Here is an 18,646-nt window from a genome sequence, read left to right on the forward strand (position 1 = left end):
ACAAAAGTAACCATATGTGATCAGATAACTAGAACTAGATCTATTTAGTCCAGTATCCACTCCTGGCTAAAAGACTGTTTCTGACACACAGGATAAGTACAGAGCAAAACATTTTATATTTAAGTCTTCCAGCCTCCAAGACTTTTCAGATTTTTCCCATAAAAGGAGAATTAAAGAACGCAAAATTAGCAATGATTACTATTATTCACTTCAAAGCATATGGCCACAAGTAAATTATTTTTGCAAGAAGTGGTAAATGCACAGTAGCAAACCCGAATAATTTTCTTACAAAATAATCATAAAAAGTGAAAAATAAAGAGATAAGAAAAAAAATACTCTGCTTAAATATCATAATGAAAAAAAGACAGCAAAATGTAAATGTTTAGTGTTTCTGCTTTCTTGTAAAAAGATAAAAAATCTAGAGTAAGCAGCATAGACATTTCAAAATAAATATCTTACCTCATATGCATCGCCCAAGAATGAAAACTGACTCCTAAAGTAGCCAAGTTTGTAAACACCTATGAAGACTAAACAGCGGATGATTTCCAAAATTCCTGCTTTGGACCTAGAAAAGGGAATCAATTCAGATTAATACCCAATCTTTTCTTCTTTGCTAAGTTCAGTGAAAAAGAGAAAATAGAATTAGTCCGTAATGTCCTGCACTTCCATCAAGTCATCTTTCTTAACCTTACAGCATGTTTTTATACTATACACCTTATATAGACTTAAAACACTGAATTTGCTGGTGGTGAGAATAAACATACTTGCAAAATATATTTGAACTCACACAAATTGAGCTGTATATATATCGTTACTGTCTTTTAATCTCAAAAATTACCACAACAAAATTCTGAAAACTGCTACATAAAGAGTTCAGAATCTTTTCAGTGGTCTACTTCTGTAAATCTTTATTAATTCCTCTTAATTAACTCTCTAGGTTATTCACATCTCTCATGTTGACAGATTTTTACCTATCCTGAATTAAACTGTTCAGTCTATAAAAGGCAAAGGTATTCTTTTCTGAAAACATAATGAACACCAGGTGCAGAGCAGTACTGGCACCTCAGTCTCAAAGGAAACTTCTATTCTACACTTCTTCTCTGGCAGGGCAAATAATTTCTTTGCAAGGAATTGTGGATGCTTTCTCTTCTTCAGGGCCACCATGCCCATATGGACTATTTCATCATGTATTTCACTGGCCTGGTGTACTCAAGCTCCAATTTCATTTGAAGCCATACTGATTAAGTTTAGTCTTAAGTCTACACCATCTTTCACATGATTTTGAGCCTACTCTGAGCTGCACAGTGTGCCCTTCATACACCACCCCTGTATCTGGCACCCATGGCACGCTACACAGGACTGGCACAACACGGTTGCAGTGTGACCTTGAACAGCCTCAGGACAGATGGCAGGTCCCACTCAGTGTCCCAAACCCAGAGGAGTGAACCCAATAAATGCAAGCACAGAGTGAGACATGACAAACACACCCCAAAACTTTCCTGCAAGGGACAATACAGACGTAGTCACAACTTGCTATGGGAATGCTCCTGGATTTAGGTGCTGGCTAGTCATGTGCTATTTTCTAGTCAACAGACAGCCACGTGTGGGTCTGGCTATCTATATTTCTTTATCAATATAATTTCTGAGATTTACATTAATTATAAATAATCCATAATGAAAGAAGAAAAAAACCCATGTATTTTGCATCTTACTTGTTCTCCAGAAGTAGTCCAAAAGATGCCAGGGACAGAATGATAAAGCCAATTCTCAGGAGAACTGTTCCCTGTGATAGCATCTGTTAAAAGGCAGACAAAGAATTCATTTAGAGTAATTTTCTGGAGAGAAATGGAGTTCTTATGGAACAGTCGCTTCAACTTCCTCATTCAGTTGTGCTAGTGTCCCATTTTAAAGTAATTTGCTACTTCAAATTTTACCAAAAAAATCGAGTCTAGATAGCATACATACCTGGAGTAACCACCTTCAAAGTTGTTTCCTAAATGCTGTATTTCAAAATAATGTTTAATGTTATCCCATTTTGAGTTTTTTTCCCAAAGTTACTTGATTTCCTTTTGACTCTACTCAAGATGAAAGAAACTTATTTCTAGATAAAAATCCCAGCAGCCCTGTTCTTTTAATTTCATCTTATGTTACCAGGTCTTTACAAGAGTCATCTTTGAATCCCAGTGGATTAAAAAGCCAATGTACCAGTGAGAATAACAACTCACATGACATGGTCATATTTAAGAAGAAACAAAATTAATGTTTTCCCTTCATGACAACTCGACACTTGGTTCCCAATTGAGCAAAACATTTTAGCTCATATCATTAACTTCAATCAAACTAAAACACTTTTAATCATTAACATGTGCATAAGTACTTGGATGAATAGCAGCATGAGGACTTCTGTCCTTAAAATTTACATCAAAATTATGATATGAACAAAATTCATGAAAAAAAAATTATTTTGATTGTAAAGTTTGATTTTTTTTTCCATTTATTAAATATTTATTTTGTAATCTACACAGCTGCCTTTGAAAATCAAATATTTAACCAGTTTTCTTTTCCCCTCCCTGACTTTGTTTCAAATATTAGTTTTGAAAAGCTTTTGGTTTTTTCATTGAAACAAAACAAAACAAAAGAAAAGTAGTGGACCTGACCGAGTTATAGAAATCCTTTCTTGCTTCAATAGCAAAACAGTTTATGAACAGCATCTTGTGCTTCAATTGCAGGCATTGGAAAAATAAAACTCTACGAATGTCTGCCCTGATTTCAATAAATCCCATTCAGTGACATGCCCAGCTTCCTTCGGTCGTGGCCCCAACCCCTCAAAGAGATCTAAGGTAAGTATCTGTGAGCATGGGAGGCCACAGGAGGATATTCTCAAGTTTTACAGCTGTGTGAACTTAGAGTGCCCATGTTTGCAAAACACATCAAACCACACACTCAGTCTGGGCGGGTTTCTGTTGTTTTACTGAAGCATCACAAACACCTACTTAGATATCCTCAACAGTTATTGAACAAAGAAAACTCAATCCCAGCAATGTGCAAGCTAAACAGCAGCCTCACCAGTTTACAAGCCAGAACACAATTCTCACAAATGACACCTGTCAAGCCACTCTGTTGCACAGATTTATACCAGGCAAGAATCAGAATTACTACTGCATTTCTGCATTCCCAACCTGTTCCATTTCTCCTTATAACAAAATTTCCACTATTAGCAATGGGAGAATTTTTTTAAAGTGAGAAAATGTTAGGATAGAGCTTTTTCCTAAAAATCAGACATGGACTCTATTTGAATTTAATTAAAAGAGGAGTTCTTTAATTGCTCAGCTAGCCATACTGAGTTTAAATCCCACTTCAGCTTCCTGAACAAACAGGGTCATACAAAAATTCAAGAAGTGAGCAAGGAAAAATATGATTTAGCACAGGCATAAGGGAACTCACCCATAAATTTCTCAGAAATACTTCGATAGGTTTTTCAATGATTGTTACTTGTCAAATAAAGGAGTTTTCCAGGGAACGAGGACTGAAATTCAAGACTTTTCTCCTTAAAGACTGTCCTCACTTTTCAGTTGAAAAATTACACCTCTTTTTAAAACTACTCATTCTTGCCAGGTGGGTCTGATTTTTGTTTCCAGTGTGATGCACCAGGTTCTGCAGACTGCCTTAAAAACTCTCCTGCAGTGGTAGAGCACTATTCTGAGAAAAGGAGAGCAAGGGTTTGTATCTTCTTAGGCAGGAAAGAAAACTGAACATCAAATCCAGATTTTCATTGAGTTATGGAACTGCTACATTACAATATATGGCTAAAATCACACTTTGTGTGCAAAGTTTTTCATTCAAACGCTAATACTTGTCTTCAGGAAGGATCCAACAGTGCATGCTATGAATGAGCAAGGGACTCCCCAGTTTCCAGTTTTAAAGAGATACATGATTTCAACTTTTCTGCCTTTCCAGTGTTCCCGAGCTGGCTGGCTAGTCCCAGACATCTGGGTTTCCTTGTGACTCCAGCTGCAGAAAACTGAGGTGCTGATTCATTCTACCTGCCTTTATATACCTTCACTGAAGTGTCTGAAAGCCTGTTATAAACCTAAGCTTTGTTTGAAACTCATAGAGAGAGCACTTCGGGAATGATTGCATTTCTTGCCATGAGCTAGACTGCAAGTCTAAAGCCTAAATTTGGTACTGCATTAAGAGCTGGATTTAAGCGGGTGATGGAAACACTTCCCAAAAGCAGACACTTTTGGGTCATATTTTAGGGGTGGTTTTACCCACGACTTCTATCAAGTACTTTTTTCTTTGCTTAAAGATATACTTTATTCTACATTTCTAGAAGAGTAGGAAACAAAATTAAAATTATTCCCCAAATTTATCTAACACAGAATAATAAAGCACAGACTAAGAACTTGAAAGGAAATCAATAAATTTCAGATCAGTTTTAAACATGGAGTTCCAGCAAGAAAAATAAAAAAAGGAAATAGAAATACAGTTTAATGTATGTTTGCAAAGCAGAAGAACTGAAGCAACCTTATGATTTTTTAAAACATCTAACTCAAACGTAAACAAACCTTTATATTTAAATGGTTAAAATGGTATATGAAGTTCTTTGGCATAATAACTACCTGAGCCAGGTGAGATCATATATTACAGATTTGATTTTTCAGGCCAGTTTCCATTTCTCTTCTGACACACTTCTACTTGAACCATGCTATTTTGAACTCTACCTATTTGTAAAACTCCTTATGGTCAATACCCACAGTGTCTCAAAACACTGAGGACTGGAGGACTCTAAAGTACAATCTGCAGATCCTGGTTAATTTCAAATCGGCACTACCATCAGATTCACACAAAAGCACAGCTCTGTAATCCTGAGCACAGTGTGGCAGCTTTCCACTTCCCAAAACATCAGCTTTGGGAGTGATCAAGGTGAGGCAAAAAGCCTTACTGGGAACCATGAAGGCAGAACATGCAAGTTACCCCTCACTGTATGTGCAGGAGCCACAATCACATACAATAGTTAAAAAAAAAAAAAAAAAAGTTCCCTCATTTGTACTCCTAGTCAAGGATTACCAAGAAATTTTCAGTGAAATATACCATGATGCCATTGGGAATAACAGCCTTTAGAAAACCAGCCATATAGCATAAATTTTACCACTGTTAGTTTGCTTCCCTAACTTTCTCTTACAGTTCCAGGGGTATAGTAATATGCTGTCTTGATTCTTTTATTTGCTTTCAAACATGTATCACCCTATGAAGTGGATGCTGGCAGCTGAGGCATCCATTTTCTAGGCATTACTCTACCAAAATCAACAAAATAGTCAGTGGGTTATATCACTAAACTAACACCATATATTAAATCTATGCACTGCAAGCGGCAGTGTGAAAAGAATGTGCCTTTTACACCTTCACTAGTGTTAGCATCCTTGTTCCACTTAAACAAAGTATGCATGGATGTGTATATATAAAATAAATGAGTATTTATATACTGGTGTATTTGTATAAACAGAGAAGTATGTGGGACCACAGCAGGTTCCCCAATTACAAGTCAGCCACAACTTTGCAATGTGGTTATTGGCTGCAATCAAACAGAAAAAAATATTTCTGTTGGATTTTTATTTCATTGAAAGCATTAAAAATATCTCTGAGCCTTAAAGAAAGGGGGGAAAGGGATTATAGAATTTAGTAAGAAGTTTACATGGCTTTGTAATCAACAGAATGCCATAGCATTTTCATTTTATGTTTTTCAGTAATGAAAAATAATTCATTTAAACAAAGGAAATGTCATCCAAAGCCATATTTAGATGAGCATTGAAATATTCCAAATTGACTTTTATATTGCAAAGAACTGGGTTTTTTATTCCTTTTGTAGAGTAACATGGATGCATTTTGTCATTCTGATTTGTCCAGTGGTTCAAAAGAACTGCTAGGAATGATGTCAGCACATTTCATAAGTTAACAGATGCCCTGCTGTCACAAATCAGACCCTTTCAACATTTAAATTAGGAATGCTGATACAATGCTATGAAATTTCTATTGTTAGGTGTCTTTGGTTGCATTAATTAATTTTGACTTAGAAATATTAGAAAAAAATTGTAAATTCTTAGCAATATTGCATACACAGTATTTGGTGTATGTACTTGCCCTAATGAATTAATACATTATCTGTGTTCTCAACTTTCAAGAGATCTATCTTACCCCTTACTACTTTTAATCAAATTGAAACTGCTCACATTTTCATATAATTATAAGAACAGTAAATGTTATAGTATCTACCAACAATAAAAAAGACACTGCAAAATGTGTTTAAGGTGCACTTCACTTTGATTTATATGATACCTGCAGTTCTGGAGCTATGAGACTTTTGCTTTGAATGTACTGCAGTTTTACACTCCTAGCACTCTCTCTGGGACTGATCCAAATCCCATTTCTTCAATGAGCTTTGGATCAGATCTAGATGTGCAGAGCTCAGAAGGCAATTTTTATTCGCTGGATGTAGTGCAGATCACTACAGAGAAAACAAACGTTGTGTGCTCTCTCCTGTGGAAAATATATATTTGTTCTTTCCTGTTTTGCTCTTTTCATAAGTTAAATGTAGGTCATTCAGACAGAAGGTATATGGTTGCTCTTTACGGATAGAGAAATTTAACACTTCTGCAGGGCGTGAGACCAAACACTGAGCAACTGTAATCACTTGAGAAATGTAATAGCTGTGTGCTGTGTCTTATGGCTATTATGAAATGGAACTTATACCTAAAGATGAGGAAAACAGTTAGTTTTCTCCATTTATGGAGCTATGCCACAGTTATGACATAATTCATAGCCAGACAGAACGTTCCAGTTGTATCCATAGACATTTCATAACTCAGTGTAGTGGAAAACTGATATTGAAGAAAGATTTTTGCCAAGTAAAGTTATTCATACACAAGCTTCCTTCTCATGACAGCTTCCCCACTGTACTGCAGAGCAATGCTGGAACTGTGCCTTGGGACCAGCACTTTCTACACCCACGCTGAAGGTTTATGTCCTGAGATGAGGTGCTTCCAGTCCCCTGTGCTCTCCTCCTTATCCTTACTACCTTATTACCCTGCAGTTTTGTGCAGAGAATTTTCTAGTTGTTTTTCTGCAATAAATTCATAAATTGTGGCTCTTCAAGATGTTTCCTCCATGACTGAAAGAATTTAATGATTATCTGGGCCTTGGGTGCATTTTTCAACTTTCTTTATTACTTATTCCTAAACAGCTGCTGTTACCAGCAGATAAAATAACATGGACCATCCATTTTTCCTTCCAGCACAAAAAAAATAGCAAAAAGAAAAAAAAATAATAAAATAGAAAGAGATCAGATTCCTTCATTTGCGCTGCTAAGAGTAACAGCAACAAAGTGAAAAAAAAACCCAACACCAGAATGACACAAATGAAAAAAACTGAAACACACAGTTTGATCCCCATGCAAATGTATGTAGAAATCTAGAAACATATCTGGAAAATCTTGCAGGCGTTTTTCTCAGTATAAGAACATTGGCACTCGTGTACTGTTTGACTTGTATATTTTGGAGGTATTTATTCTTACCTTTGGCTTAATTTCCTGTCCTTAGAATAGACTAAGCCTCAGATGACTTAATAATCTCCAAATTCTCTGCAATTGCAGTGTGACCCTTTGCAGGGGTAAACACGATATGTAGAATAACTCCATACTAATCAGAAGAGTATGCCTGAGGTAGCTTTTATATTATCCCAGGAATGCAGTGTCCAGTGAGGTGGGCAGGAGACAGTGACCACTGGTGGCCAAGGGTTGGAGATTGCCAGGTGAGCAAGCCAGGACAAGGCAGGCCCACAGAAGAGCAGAGGCTGAAGAACCTAAGGGGTCCTTGACATGCTTACAGCCTGCCTATGGCAACGTGGGTGACACAAACATAACAAGAATGCTGCTGTTTGACCAAGGAGGTCTTAAAAAGGGTTCAAGAAGAAGGCTGAAGGGCATTTTATCAAACTAATAGACTTTTGTGGTGTTTTGATAGGTCATGAAAGGTCTTTGACTTATTTCTGGGAATGTTAGATACCTTACATTATGCTTCATAACTAGAAAATTTTAGCTTTAGTACCCGAGGGAGATTAATAAAGGAAGGAAGAAAAAAGGGAGCTTGGAAGGATGTGAAACCTTGGAAGCAGTTCACGTCTCACATCCTGCAGGTGGAGATGGCCTTGTAGTTCACCTTCAGGAGCTGCCAGGTATCTACAGAGGAACCAATTACCGCAGAGATCCTACAAGCCCAAACCCATGGTGACAAAAACATGCCTCTCTTTGCTGTGTTTCTATCAATACTGTTTCATGTCAGGGACAGAACAAGGATACACCCTGACTCTGTGCTCCTTCAACTCTGAACTCACGCTGACATCAACCTTCCCATCAACCTTCCCATCAAGCACAGCAAGGCCATTGCAATCTTCCTTCTAAAGTCTGGGTATCTAATGGTATGACCAACCCTGACATCTTAAAACCTACACATTTTCAAACCTTGTGGGGTTCTAAAAACTGAAGCAGACACATATGTCTTCTTGGCATATTATTCATATTACTTCAAAAATGGCTATAGTTATTAAAAACTGTTTATTAAATAATATCATTGTGTATTTAATAGCATGGAATTATACATTTAGCCACTTATGCTGATTCTTTTTACACAATCTATTTTAATAGTTCAAATAAGACATGAGACAGTCCGAAGAGCCTTTGCTTAATACTTTAATATTTAAACATGTTGTGTGTCATTACTGTTAGCAGGAGATACTATTTCATGAAGGTAGTAATTACTTACAGTCACAGAAGCAAGAAGTTCAGTGTACAAGTCCACTATTATAGCAAAATGTACAAGTGCATAGCAACTGAGATAAGCTGGTATATGTGGATCGAAGGGAACTTCTTTTCCAGTGATCTGTATAAAGCAAAACAGATATTTGCCTTCAAGAGTGGCCTGCTATGGCCTGTTACTCCTTAATATGCTTTACACTTACAAATACAAAATGGGAGACAGACAATCAAACAAAGGTGATTGACTATCAAACTTACGTACTACCTAGATTGAGACAGAGTTTAACTCTGTTTGTGTATATCCACAGCTGGAAAAAAAGAAGAGAAAGTACTGTACTCCAAAGAGCAGTTTTGAAAATCTCTTCAGGAAATGAATAATGAAAAAATAAATATTTTTTTCCCTTCAAATAAAAAGGAAAAAAACCAAACCAAACAAACCCACAGCTAAAACATTCATTTCCTTGAGTTTCTTTTCCCATTTCATCTTCCCCTATGCTTTATGACTGCTAATTTGCTAATTTAAAAGAGCATGTGTAGAGTTTTTAACATTGATCCAGTAGCATTAAGAGGTCCAAGTAAATTACACACAACTGAAAGCCTGTGCATGTTCTATTTACCACCGGGATTTCCTCAGGAAGGCCAAGTCTAGGTTTGCCTGGTCCCCAGCCTGGCCCTTTGAATATGACAGAAAGCTTATTGCAGAATCCAGGTGTGGCCCAAAACGTGTTCCAAATATGAGCCAAGGGACGTAACTGGAAAAAAAAAAAGCAAGTAATTTTTCATTGTTAGCAAAATATAGATTAATAAAACATTATATTTTATTATTTTTAACTTTCATATAAATGATTTTTCAAACTCTGTAAAGAGAATAAATTAGAAATAGATGAAGACAGTTCAGAAAACCTGGCTGAAACAGGCAAAAGCCATATGAAGCCCTTGGTTAATTTGGTGAGGATTACAATGACTTCTGCTCAGAGGAAAATCTGGTTTTCCATCTGTGTCTCCTGTAATCACTCCAGAGTATTTAGTGGTATATTGTATAGCTACATTTATAGTATTTTTAAACTATTATTTGGTTACTGGGACCTTAACATGGCATACTCTCAATAACTAAATTACTTAGTATCCGACTGAAATGGATATAATTGCACATCCTCCCAATTTCTAGCCCTGACAGCCCTGACAGTAGAATTTCTCATTCCTTGAGATTCCCCCTTGGATGAACAGTCATGAAAAGCAAATATGGACTCCACTGCTTCTCATGTTTTTGCAGAGAATTTTTATCTAGCTGAAATCTGGACCAATAAATCTAAGAAGCACCATATGCATTACTTTTCTCTTTTTTTCTTTCTAAAATATACTTTTGTCTGTGCTTCACTGTACTGCACTGCATTTTTTAAAACATGTCATTTAGTCCAAGGCCTGATATATCACCATTCTAATCAGTTGTTAATTTCACTGTTTTGTGTTTTCATGATTACTACAAGCTCTGCATATACTTAATGCAGCAAGTAAAAATGGCCATCTCATAACAAAACACTGAAGAAAATTGTAGATAATTTCTTCAGTAATTGACTGGTCAGCAATGCCAGGATGGCCTCAACTGTGCGTAAGAGAGGAGTTCTTTTTGAATATGACTGAATGTTGAAGATATTAGAGTCAGTAATACAAACTATAGCACCTGGAGCATGATGGGATCAAATGAATTTACTGGATGTGTTAAGCCATATACAACTTTTGCATCTTCAGCCTCAAATGTTCCTGATGGAAGAAGAAAACAAAAGAGTGACAAACAATCAAATTCAAAAGTATACATATTTTTGCCACACTGATTAAACATGATAGAGAACATATTTTGCTACATACCAAATATTCTGTCCCAGATAATAAGTGTGCCACCATAATTTTTGTCAATGCAGTAAGGATTTCTACCTATAATAAAAATCATTTATGAGACAAGTAATGGCATAAAGAAGAATACGAGCAACTCAATTATGAAGGAAAGTCAACATTAGCACCACTTTAAAAATAACTTTAAAAGATAGCTAAAACACCACTTCTCATACTTCTATAAAATATTTTTCCTTAATAGCCTTATTGCTCTCTATTCAGATTCAAAAATACAAATCCAATGTGTCATGCCCAAAATTCCTGGGAAATAAAAAGTTTCGTTTGGACAGTAAAACCAGGTCAAAATATATTTATAAAAGACAAATTAAAAAGCAACCAAAAATTACTCCACTAGTTTACACCTAAGAAAATATATGCTGAAGACAAATATGTGTAATCATCTCATTAATAGCTGTCAGGTATTTCTGTCTTCCATATATCTGATCCTTCACTACTAATTTCAGAGTGAGGAAAACTGAGTTTTAGACATAAATCTAAACATTGATCCTTCTGTGTTTTCTAGGGAATGTATTTGTATATAAGCAGTCCTCTCAAAGTTAAGAGCCAAGAAACATTGGTTACATATCCCTAAGTTCATGGAGATAGTCTGGAGCAACTGTACAATCCTAGATCAGCTCCAGAATAATTCAGCTTAACTCCAATCAGGATAAGAGGATCAGTTTAGATTTACAGATGAGCAAATAAGAGCAGAGTGTCTACCTCCAGAACTACCAGTAGTTGTGAAAATTGTGCAAAAAGGACTAGACACTTAGAGCATCACAGTCTTTTTAAAAATAGTCTACACACTGACATAAACACTGTGGATATAGTGATTGTGAGGATACAACAAACATTAGTAATATCCTCTGTACCTGTAACTACATTTGAGTGTTTCAAATTCTTCTTTCATTCCCCTATTTTTTTAACTTACTATCTCTGCACACTAAATGAACTAAGGACATCTGTGAAATTCACTTCTGTTTCTCAGAAATGTTCACAATATTTCTCAGTATGCAGTGCAGTTATTAATACAATTTACTTATGCAGTACAGTCTTGAAGGCCTCTGAATACTGATGAGAAGCCAATCATCATGCACTTCTGTGAAGTGAGATTTACCAATAATTCAGACAGGTGAAATCAAATCTCACTAAAATATTTATAAGTTCTTCTAAAATATAGCCATGTTTTTCACATATGAAGTGCTTGAATTTGAATGCAAAAGGATGTTTGTTGATGGTTCAGTAGTCAGGGAAGGATGAGATATTTTTCTATTACTCTTCATATTTAAAAACATTTTATTTTTCTCTTTAAAGCCTTCAAAATATTTCATGTTATCCAGACTTAATTTATGCTTAATAATTAATCTTAAACAAAAAACTGTTTAATAAGTTCTGAAAAAGTTTTTTAAAATACTGTGAAATTTCTAACTGGGCACGGACCACTTCTGAAGTAGTGGTAAAAATCAAAATCTTTCTGTAAAACTGATTTTACAGTACAATTTTACTACATTACTATTACTGTACAAATAGAGACCTTGAGGAAAAAACCCACACCAGGAATAAGGGGTTCTACTTTTCTCTTACCGTGATGAACTCTGTGATGACTGGGAGTATTAAGAATCCATTCCAGAGGTCCAAGTTTGGTGATAACCTTAAAAAATAACATAATAAAAACAACATAAGGAGCATCAGTTCTCCCTCATATTAAGTTCAACTCTGAAAAGTCCACCTAAAGCTAAGAAATGATCCATCATTCACGCCAGTTCCATTTTCTGCCTTTCTCAAGCAAAACATCCCACTGTTTTAAGATATGTGAGATGTGACCATTAAATTAATTTAATCTGAGCCAACTGTCTTGGATTGAACTGCAGCCCAGCACCTGGGAGAGCACTGATATACCGAATAGACCACAACTAACTTTGATCCACTTGGTTTTAATATATTTTTACCTCAGCATTTTAACAGTTTGTGTGAAAATGAACCAAATCTGCACTAGGAGAGGAGGGAATCAGTAAGGAATAGCAGTCTTGACTTTCAGCCTACAGGTGGATTATAACAAAATGTCCTCAAAGTGCATGCCTTCAGGTCTCAATATCCAGCTGGCTGAATTAATATTTTAAACCCAAAATTCATCCTTTTGAAATTCTACATGGGACATTCAGATGCGAAAGCAGAACTTTATGTCTCAGGGTTCCCTGAGGACCTCAGTGATTGACGTAAAACTTGAAATAAATTTTTCTGACTAATACTAGAGAAAGCATTTTCTTTGGATAATGAAACCCCTCTCTATAAACCTATCCTTTAAAATAGTCTTTCTTTGAGTGATGACATTTACAAGTCTACCGAAATATCTTCTCTATGGCACAATAGAGCCTACTTTGATTCATTTTTCAGTCAAAGTCACCTCCATTGCAAAGACATTTTAGTCACACAGTGACAAAAATATCATCCAAGACAACAATTATAACCATATGACTTTAAAACTCAGATGGGGTACAGAACTCTGTACCCGATAAAGCAAAAATCTAGTATGCTGACATTAGCAATCCATAAATCAATGCTTTGTCTAAAACAACAACAAAAAAAATTTCTACCAGATAGTCAAAATGGTACAGGGCACCACTTCTAGAAACTTCCTTTGCTATCAGTAAGTTTTCTTATAGATATTTAGCACAGTCCTAAAAAAAACCCCATTAAAAAGCAGTTGTCAGAGGAAAACATTTGGTACCAAAAATTTATTAAACATTTTAAAAATATATGTGCTATAAAGATAACTAGATACCTTTCCAAGAAATAGAAAGATATCACCACTGGAGAACTGAATTTTGAAGGCTCTTAAAGCACCACATGATAAAGAACATAATTATTTTGTTTAAATTTGTTGAGTTTTTCTATATTCTGCCATCTTACCTAGGGCAAAACTTCTAAAAGCAGATTTTTCACCAAAGGAAATTTGATAGGATAGGAAGAAAAATTTCTGACAGACAAGATTCTGACATTGTCATGTCAGGCTGACAGAAGCTTACTGCAGTCATATTGAATGAAATGAAATTTGTAAGAACTGACTCATAAAAATATTTAATGTGGTGTAGCAACAAGCCTAGTTCAAAAGAATATCCAGAGAGAAGAAAGGCAGTGGCAGGTATTCCACCTACCCATGTACCTTTCATCCGTCAGTCTCCCCTCATTTCTGTGTCTTTATTGTATGCAGACATTTTCCTTGGAGAATGGCAATTTCAAAGGAGCTCATAAGCATTCTTTGTAGCACTAACCTGGCTTACACTGCAGTTGCAACCAGTCATTAAAGCATATACACCACTACGTTTCAGCAATTCGAGACAAAAATCATTTTCAGCTTAAAATATTATTGTATTCAAATTGGCTTCTTAGAGTAAGAGCTTTCATAATATTCACATATTAGGAAAAAAAATTAAATAGTTTAAATAACAACAAATAAATGTGGTAAGAATATCAGCTTAGTTTTTGACACTTGCAATCAGGATTTTAATTTTAAAAAATCTGCTATTCTAATTTTTGTATCTTACCTTTTTACTGGAAAGTATTCTCAAAAGTAAAAAAAAAAAAGTTGAAATGTCATTGCTCAATTGCCCTACCATCAGTATTTAAAACCTTATTTCATATTACTCAAAAGAAAAAATGTCTGCTTGTGAAAATAAAATATTCTAACTTTGTAGTGGTTGGGGAATACAGAAAAATAGCTATGAATCCCCTAAAAGTTGAAATACCCCAACTGTTCTCCAACAATAACCTTATCTGTATTTTGACCAATATGATTGGGGGTTTACATTTTTGTTTGCTTCCCTGATACAGACACCTACTGTTCTAAATCAATCCTGTCTCCAATTTTTCCTTTCTCAATTAACACATCATGTGCACTTAAACTCCCATGCCAGTGACCCACAGATGAACTACAGCATTCCAACTAAACTCTTTTCCTGTTTCCTTTATTTTTTAACATCCCATTGCCACAAAAATAATTTTTCACCTGTCAAAATCCTTACAAATGGATTCAATAAACTACCTGCAAATCAGATATGTAGGTGCCATATGTATACCAGTTATTAAAGTTTTGTCCACAAATGTGAATTCTTCTTTCTTTCTTTTCTTTAAAAACCAACACATTTCCTCTGTTGTACTTGGGTATCATTAAACAATAAAGCAGAATTACTGACAGTAATTGAAGCAACTCCAAAAGCAGCATCATAAACAAGGCATGCTTAGAAATATTTTCCATACATTACTGAATAAAATATCCTGGAATTGAAATCTTCAAATATAATGAGAACTAAATGTTTTTTTCTACAATAGTAGTTATAAAGATGTTTCCTTTGTGACAGCAATCCCTCGCCTAAAGGAAAAGAACGTTATGCAATATCTCTTGTGGCATGTAAGCACCTCCGTTTGCGGTCTCAGAGTTTGTCAGCACCAAGGGAAATCTTTATTGCCTGGTACCTGCACCACTTCAATGTAGTTCTTGTTTAAGTAATGAGAAAAAATCGTGACATGAAATCCAAGGGAAACTTTACATCTTGTGTAACAACTCCTCCTGTCACCACTACCACATGAATCTTTACTTAACTCTGTTTCAACGTGAATGTTAGGACGGAATGTCAACTGAGTAAAGCAGGAAACCTTACAGTAAAACCATTCCTATATAAAAAGTTCTGGGTTGTTTTTTTTCCTTTGAGCACAAGGAAAGCTGTTTTTAGCACAGCATTACTTTCAATATCATGGTGTTACTGATCTGCAGGACAGCAGAGGGTAAATTCATCCCTGAAGCATCACTAAGGAGCACTCTGAACTTAGGGCTTTCTGTTAGACTAGTTGGTAGTAAAACACATATTACAATTCTTTTCCTCATCAAAATCAAGATAAGATTCTTATTCCTGGTATATAAATCTATCTTTCAGACAGTCTGGTGGGGAAATTTAAAAATATGACCTTAATTACGTTCCCCAGTAGAGCTGCCGTGTTAATTCAGGACAACACACCCATGTATTTATACAGATGGCTCTGGTGATCAGATTTGCCATGTAAAATCTCTACAGGGAAGCGGAGGAAAGGCAGAACTCCTAGGATATGTGCTCGTCTGCCAGTTTCACACTTTGAAATCCTTGGCAAACCCTGATTTATACACCGCCAACTGTTTTCCTATCTGATTAGGCAGTTTTCTACTCCAGTAAGCATGTAAAATGGATATAGCTGAATTTCCACGCTGAGGAGCGAAAAGACAATATTTATAGTTTAGAAATAAAACAAGTGAGAGGAATCAGGCCTGTTGGGATCATAAAGAGTTTCATAGAGGGTGAATTTCTGATAAATCTGGATTGTAGGAATGAGAGGTGAAGCCTAGTTTTAACGGACAGTCTGGTTAAGGGCATATTTATATAATAAACATGCAGACTTAAGAAATGTGTTTATAATAAATTATCTTGAAGGCAGGCTGTTGTCACTTTTCATTGTTTTACACCTCAGCCAGGAGGTAAGGTTTGAATCAAATTGGCATCTTACATGAATATTTAAGTTAACAGTTTCAATAAGTGGATGCAACCTTTTTTTTTTTTACTTTATAGGTCCGATTAAGCCTTGTGGGAAAGGTGAGCACATATAGGAAGTTTCAATCAATTTTTCCACTGAAAATGAGAAAACTTACACTAACTGATTGGTTTAATTGCAGCATTACAAATAGCAGAGCATGGAGAAAGTCACACTTTCAGTCATACATCAAGTTAAACATTTTAAACAAACTGCAGGAGAAAAATTGCTATACAATTTCAGTATTTTTCAGAAGTCTGACAAATACATTCTGGCAATTGCAGGAAAAAAAACCTCAGAAAGTCATAAATCAGTATGCCAGTCCTGAAATAAACTAAAATATAGCCAAATGAGGCTCTTCATCTTCCTTTTTAAACAGATCAAAAAATAGTCAGCAGCCTACACTTTGTGATTTTAACAAAGAAGGTTCTTTCAAATTTTCTGTTGGCTTTGAAGCTATGACTAATTTAAATAGATTCTCAATGAGTAAAAGCTATGAGAAAAACTCAAGAGCATTACGTTTAATATGTTAAGATGGAAAATGAGATTTTTTTTTTACAGAGAGCAGTATCTGACATCATTGATGTAGCATCCTTTTATTATTATATCAAATTTATTTGGTAAATGAGTTGTTTAGATTCTTCTCAGGATGCATAATGTACTGACGTGTTACTTCTCTAAGTAACTCACTTCATTTTTATATTGATAACTCTCCAGGGACATAATAGACTGGAGTGACCTAAATAAAATTCTGTAAGTACAAGTTTTAGTTGTAGGGTTTCTGCAGGCATATTAGTGATAGTCAGGTCCACTGCTGCTGAAGTAAACATTTCACAGCTGTCACTTGCAAGAAGAGCCTTTGGTGCAAGGACCAGAAGCCAACACTCAAGCTCAAGGACTTAAATACTAGGATCCAAACTGAAGTTCTTGATTATGTTCTTGTCCCATGAACTTTTTATTTCTGGCCTCACTGAAGTGACCCAGCTTCAGTAAGGATACGAGAGGATTCTTCTGCCTGGATTGTTGCCCACCAAATGCAAACCACCAACATAAGCCTATTTTGGTGGAGCAGCCACTTTTGAAGTATAAAGATCACGGCTCCTGTGCTGCATGTTGAATTCAGAGGTACTGGGTGCACAGCGCAGTTAAAATAGGTGTTCACACACAGTTAAAATAGTAACCTCATCCTCTTAATCATCACTGAGCTTTTAGGTGCCAAGGAAGGAACTCCAAACTTCATCCTGCTATGTTTTTCCCAGTTATACTGTGTTCAAGTACAGCCTGCACTTAGCAGGATGGGAACAGTGTGCTCTCTTATGAATGTTTTATTTTCTCTCTCTTTTGTTATTCTTTTTATTTTAAACAAAAAGCAGTGTTATATGTCTTATATATCTAGAAAGACAATACTTCTCTCCCCTCATGGGGGAAGTGAAACATGGAAAACTGGAACATACTTTACAGTTATTGCTAGTATTCGTGCTTAATGATAGCATTGTCAGCTTTGCTCTTCTCTACATTCTGGCAAGTGCAATAATGACAAGACTTTCATCCTGCAGGTTGGTCAGAAAATCTAATAAGCCATTTTGGCAGACAGGCTGGATTGAAGCCGTGAGATCTCTTTGTTTCTTGGAAACATGCTTAAGTTTTATTGTCTATGTTGTATATATAGCCTATCTGGACCTACAAAGCCACTGTCTGCATTAAAGAAAGTATTTTTATCTTCCTGGCGTTTTTTGAATTTGTTCTCTTTCTCTCCAAAGTAAACATTTGATTTGGGAGTTTGCAGCACAGAAATAATGAATTCATGAATGATAAAAGCCTCAGCTATCAGGAATGGGACAAGAGCTGTCTTTTGTAAACCAGTCTGGCTCTTTATGCAAGTCAGCAAATAATTCATTCCCCATTATTTATAAAATAATTTATTGGATCTTTGTAACAGGGAGAAAGTATGCAGTAGGCTGTCAGATGATGTCACCTGTTTCCAGGAATTCCAGTAAATCATCATGTCATTGAAAGTTGACAGACACAATCTTGAACATCAGACTCAATGGAGTTCAAGACATCCAATAGGAAAATGGCTGTAATCACCTCTAATTACCTTCATCCCTTTGATGACTTCTAGCAAAAGTTTTCTGAATGATAGTTTTCTGATCCCTTGTAACCTGACAAGGACAGATGTGTTTCTAATTTGACAGGGAACATTAGACAGAGCTGTGTCTATTTTTGGCTAATGTGGCTGAATTAAAGGAAATAAGTTCATTATTACATTAAATGAACTAATGTTCTTGAATGAAGAAAAATAAAGATTTTCTTGGCATTTGGAATTTGAATTCAAAGTGACCTTCTAGAATCAAATTCAAGAGATACTGCAGTTTCACAATTCAACGCAAT

The 18,646-nt window shown here is 35.6% G+C and overlaps 1 protein-coding gene across 1 annotated transcript in view; it reads right to left on the reverse strand.

The window, feature by feature from the left end:
• Window positions 1-18,646, reverse strand: part of AGMO (alkylglycerol monooxygenase) — a 184,886-nt gene that overhangs the window by 78,687 nt on the left and 87,553 nt on the right. The window contains exons 6-12 of the mRNA XM_085050836.1: window positions 12,284-12,350; window positions 10,676-10,741; window positions 10,491-10,570; window positions 9,427-9,561; window positions 8,817-8,933; window positions 1,713-1,795; window positions 460-565 (exon numbers count right to left, since the gene is read on the reverse strand). Coding sequence (XP_084906962.1) covers window positions 460-565; window positions 1,713-1,795; window positions 8,817-8,933; window positions 9,427-9,561; window positions 10,491-10,570; window positions 10,676-10,741; window positions 12,284-12,350 — 654 coding nt within the window. The remainder of the gene's footprint in view (window positions 1-459; window positions 566-1,712; window positions 1,796-8,816; window positions 8,934-9,426; window positions 9,562-10,490; window positions 10,571-10,675; window positions 10,742-12,283; window positions 12,351-18,646) is intronic.

This window comes from Lichenostomus cassidix, chromosome 2 (genome assembly GCF_008360975.1).
Source record: "Lichenostomus cassidix isolate B80296 chromosome 2, HeHo_3.0, whole genome shotgun sequence".
Classification (NCBI taxonomy): domain Eukaryota; kingdom Metazoa; phylum Chordata; class Aves; order Passeriformes; family Meliphagidae; genus Lichenostomus; species Lichenostomus cassidix.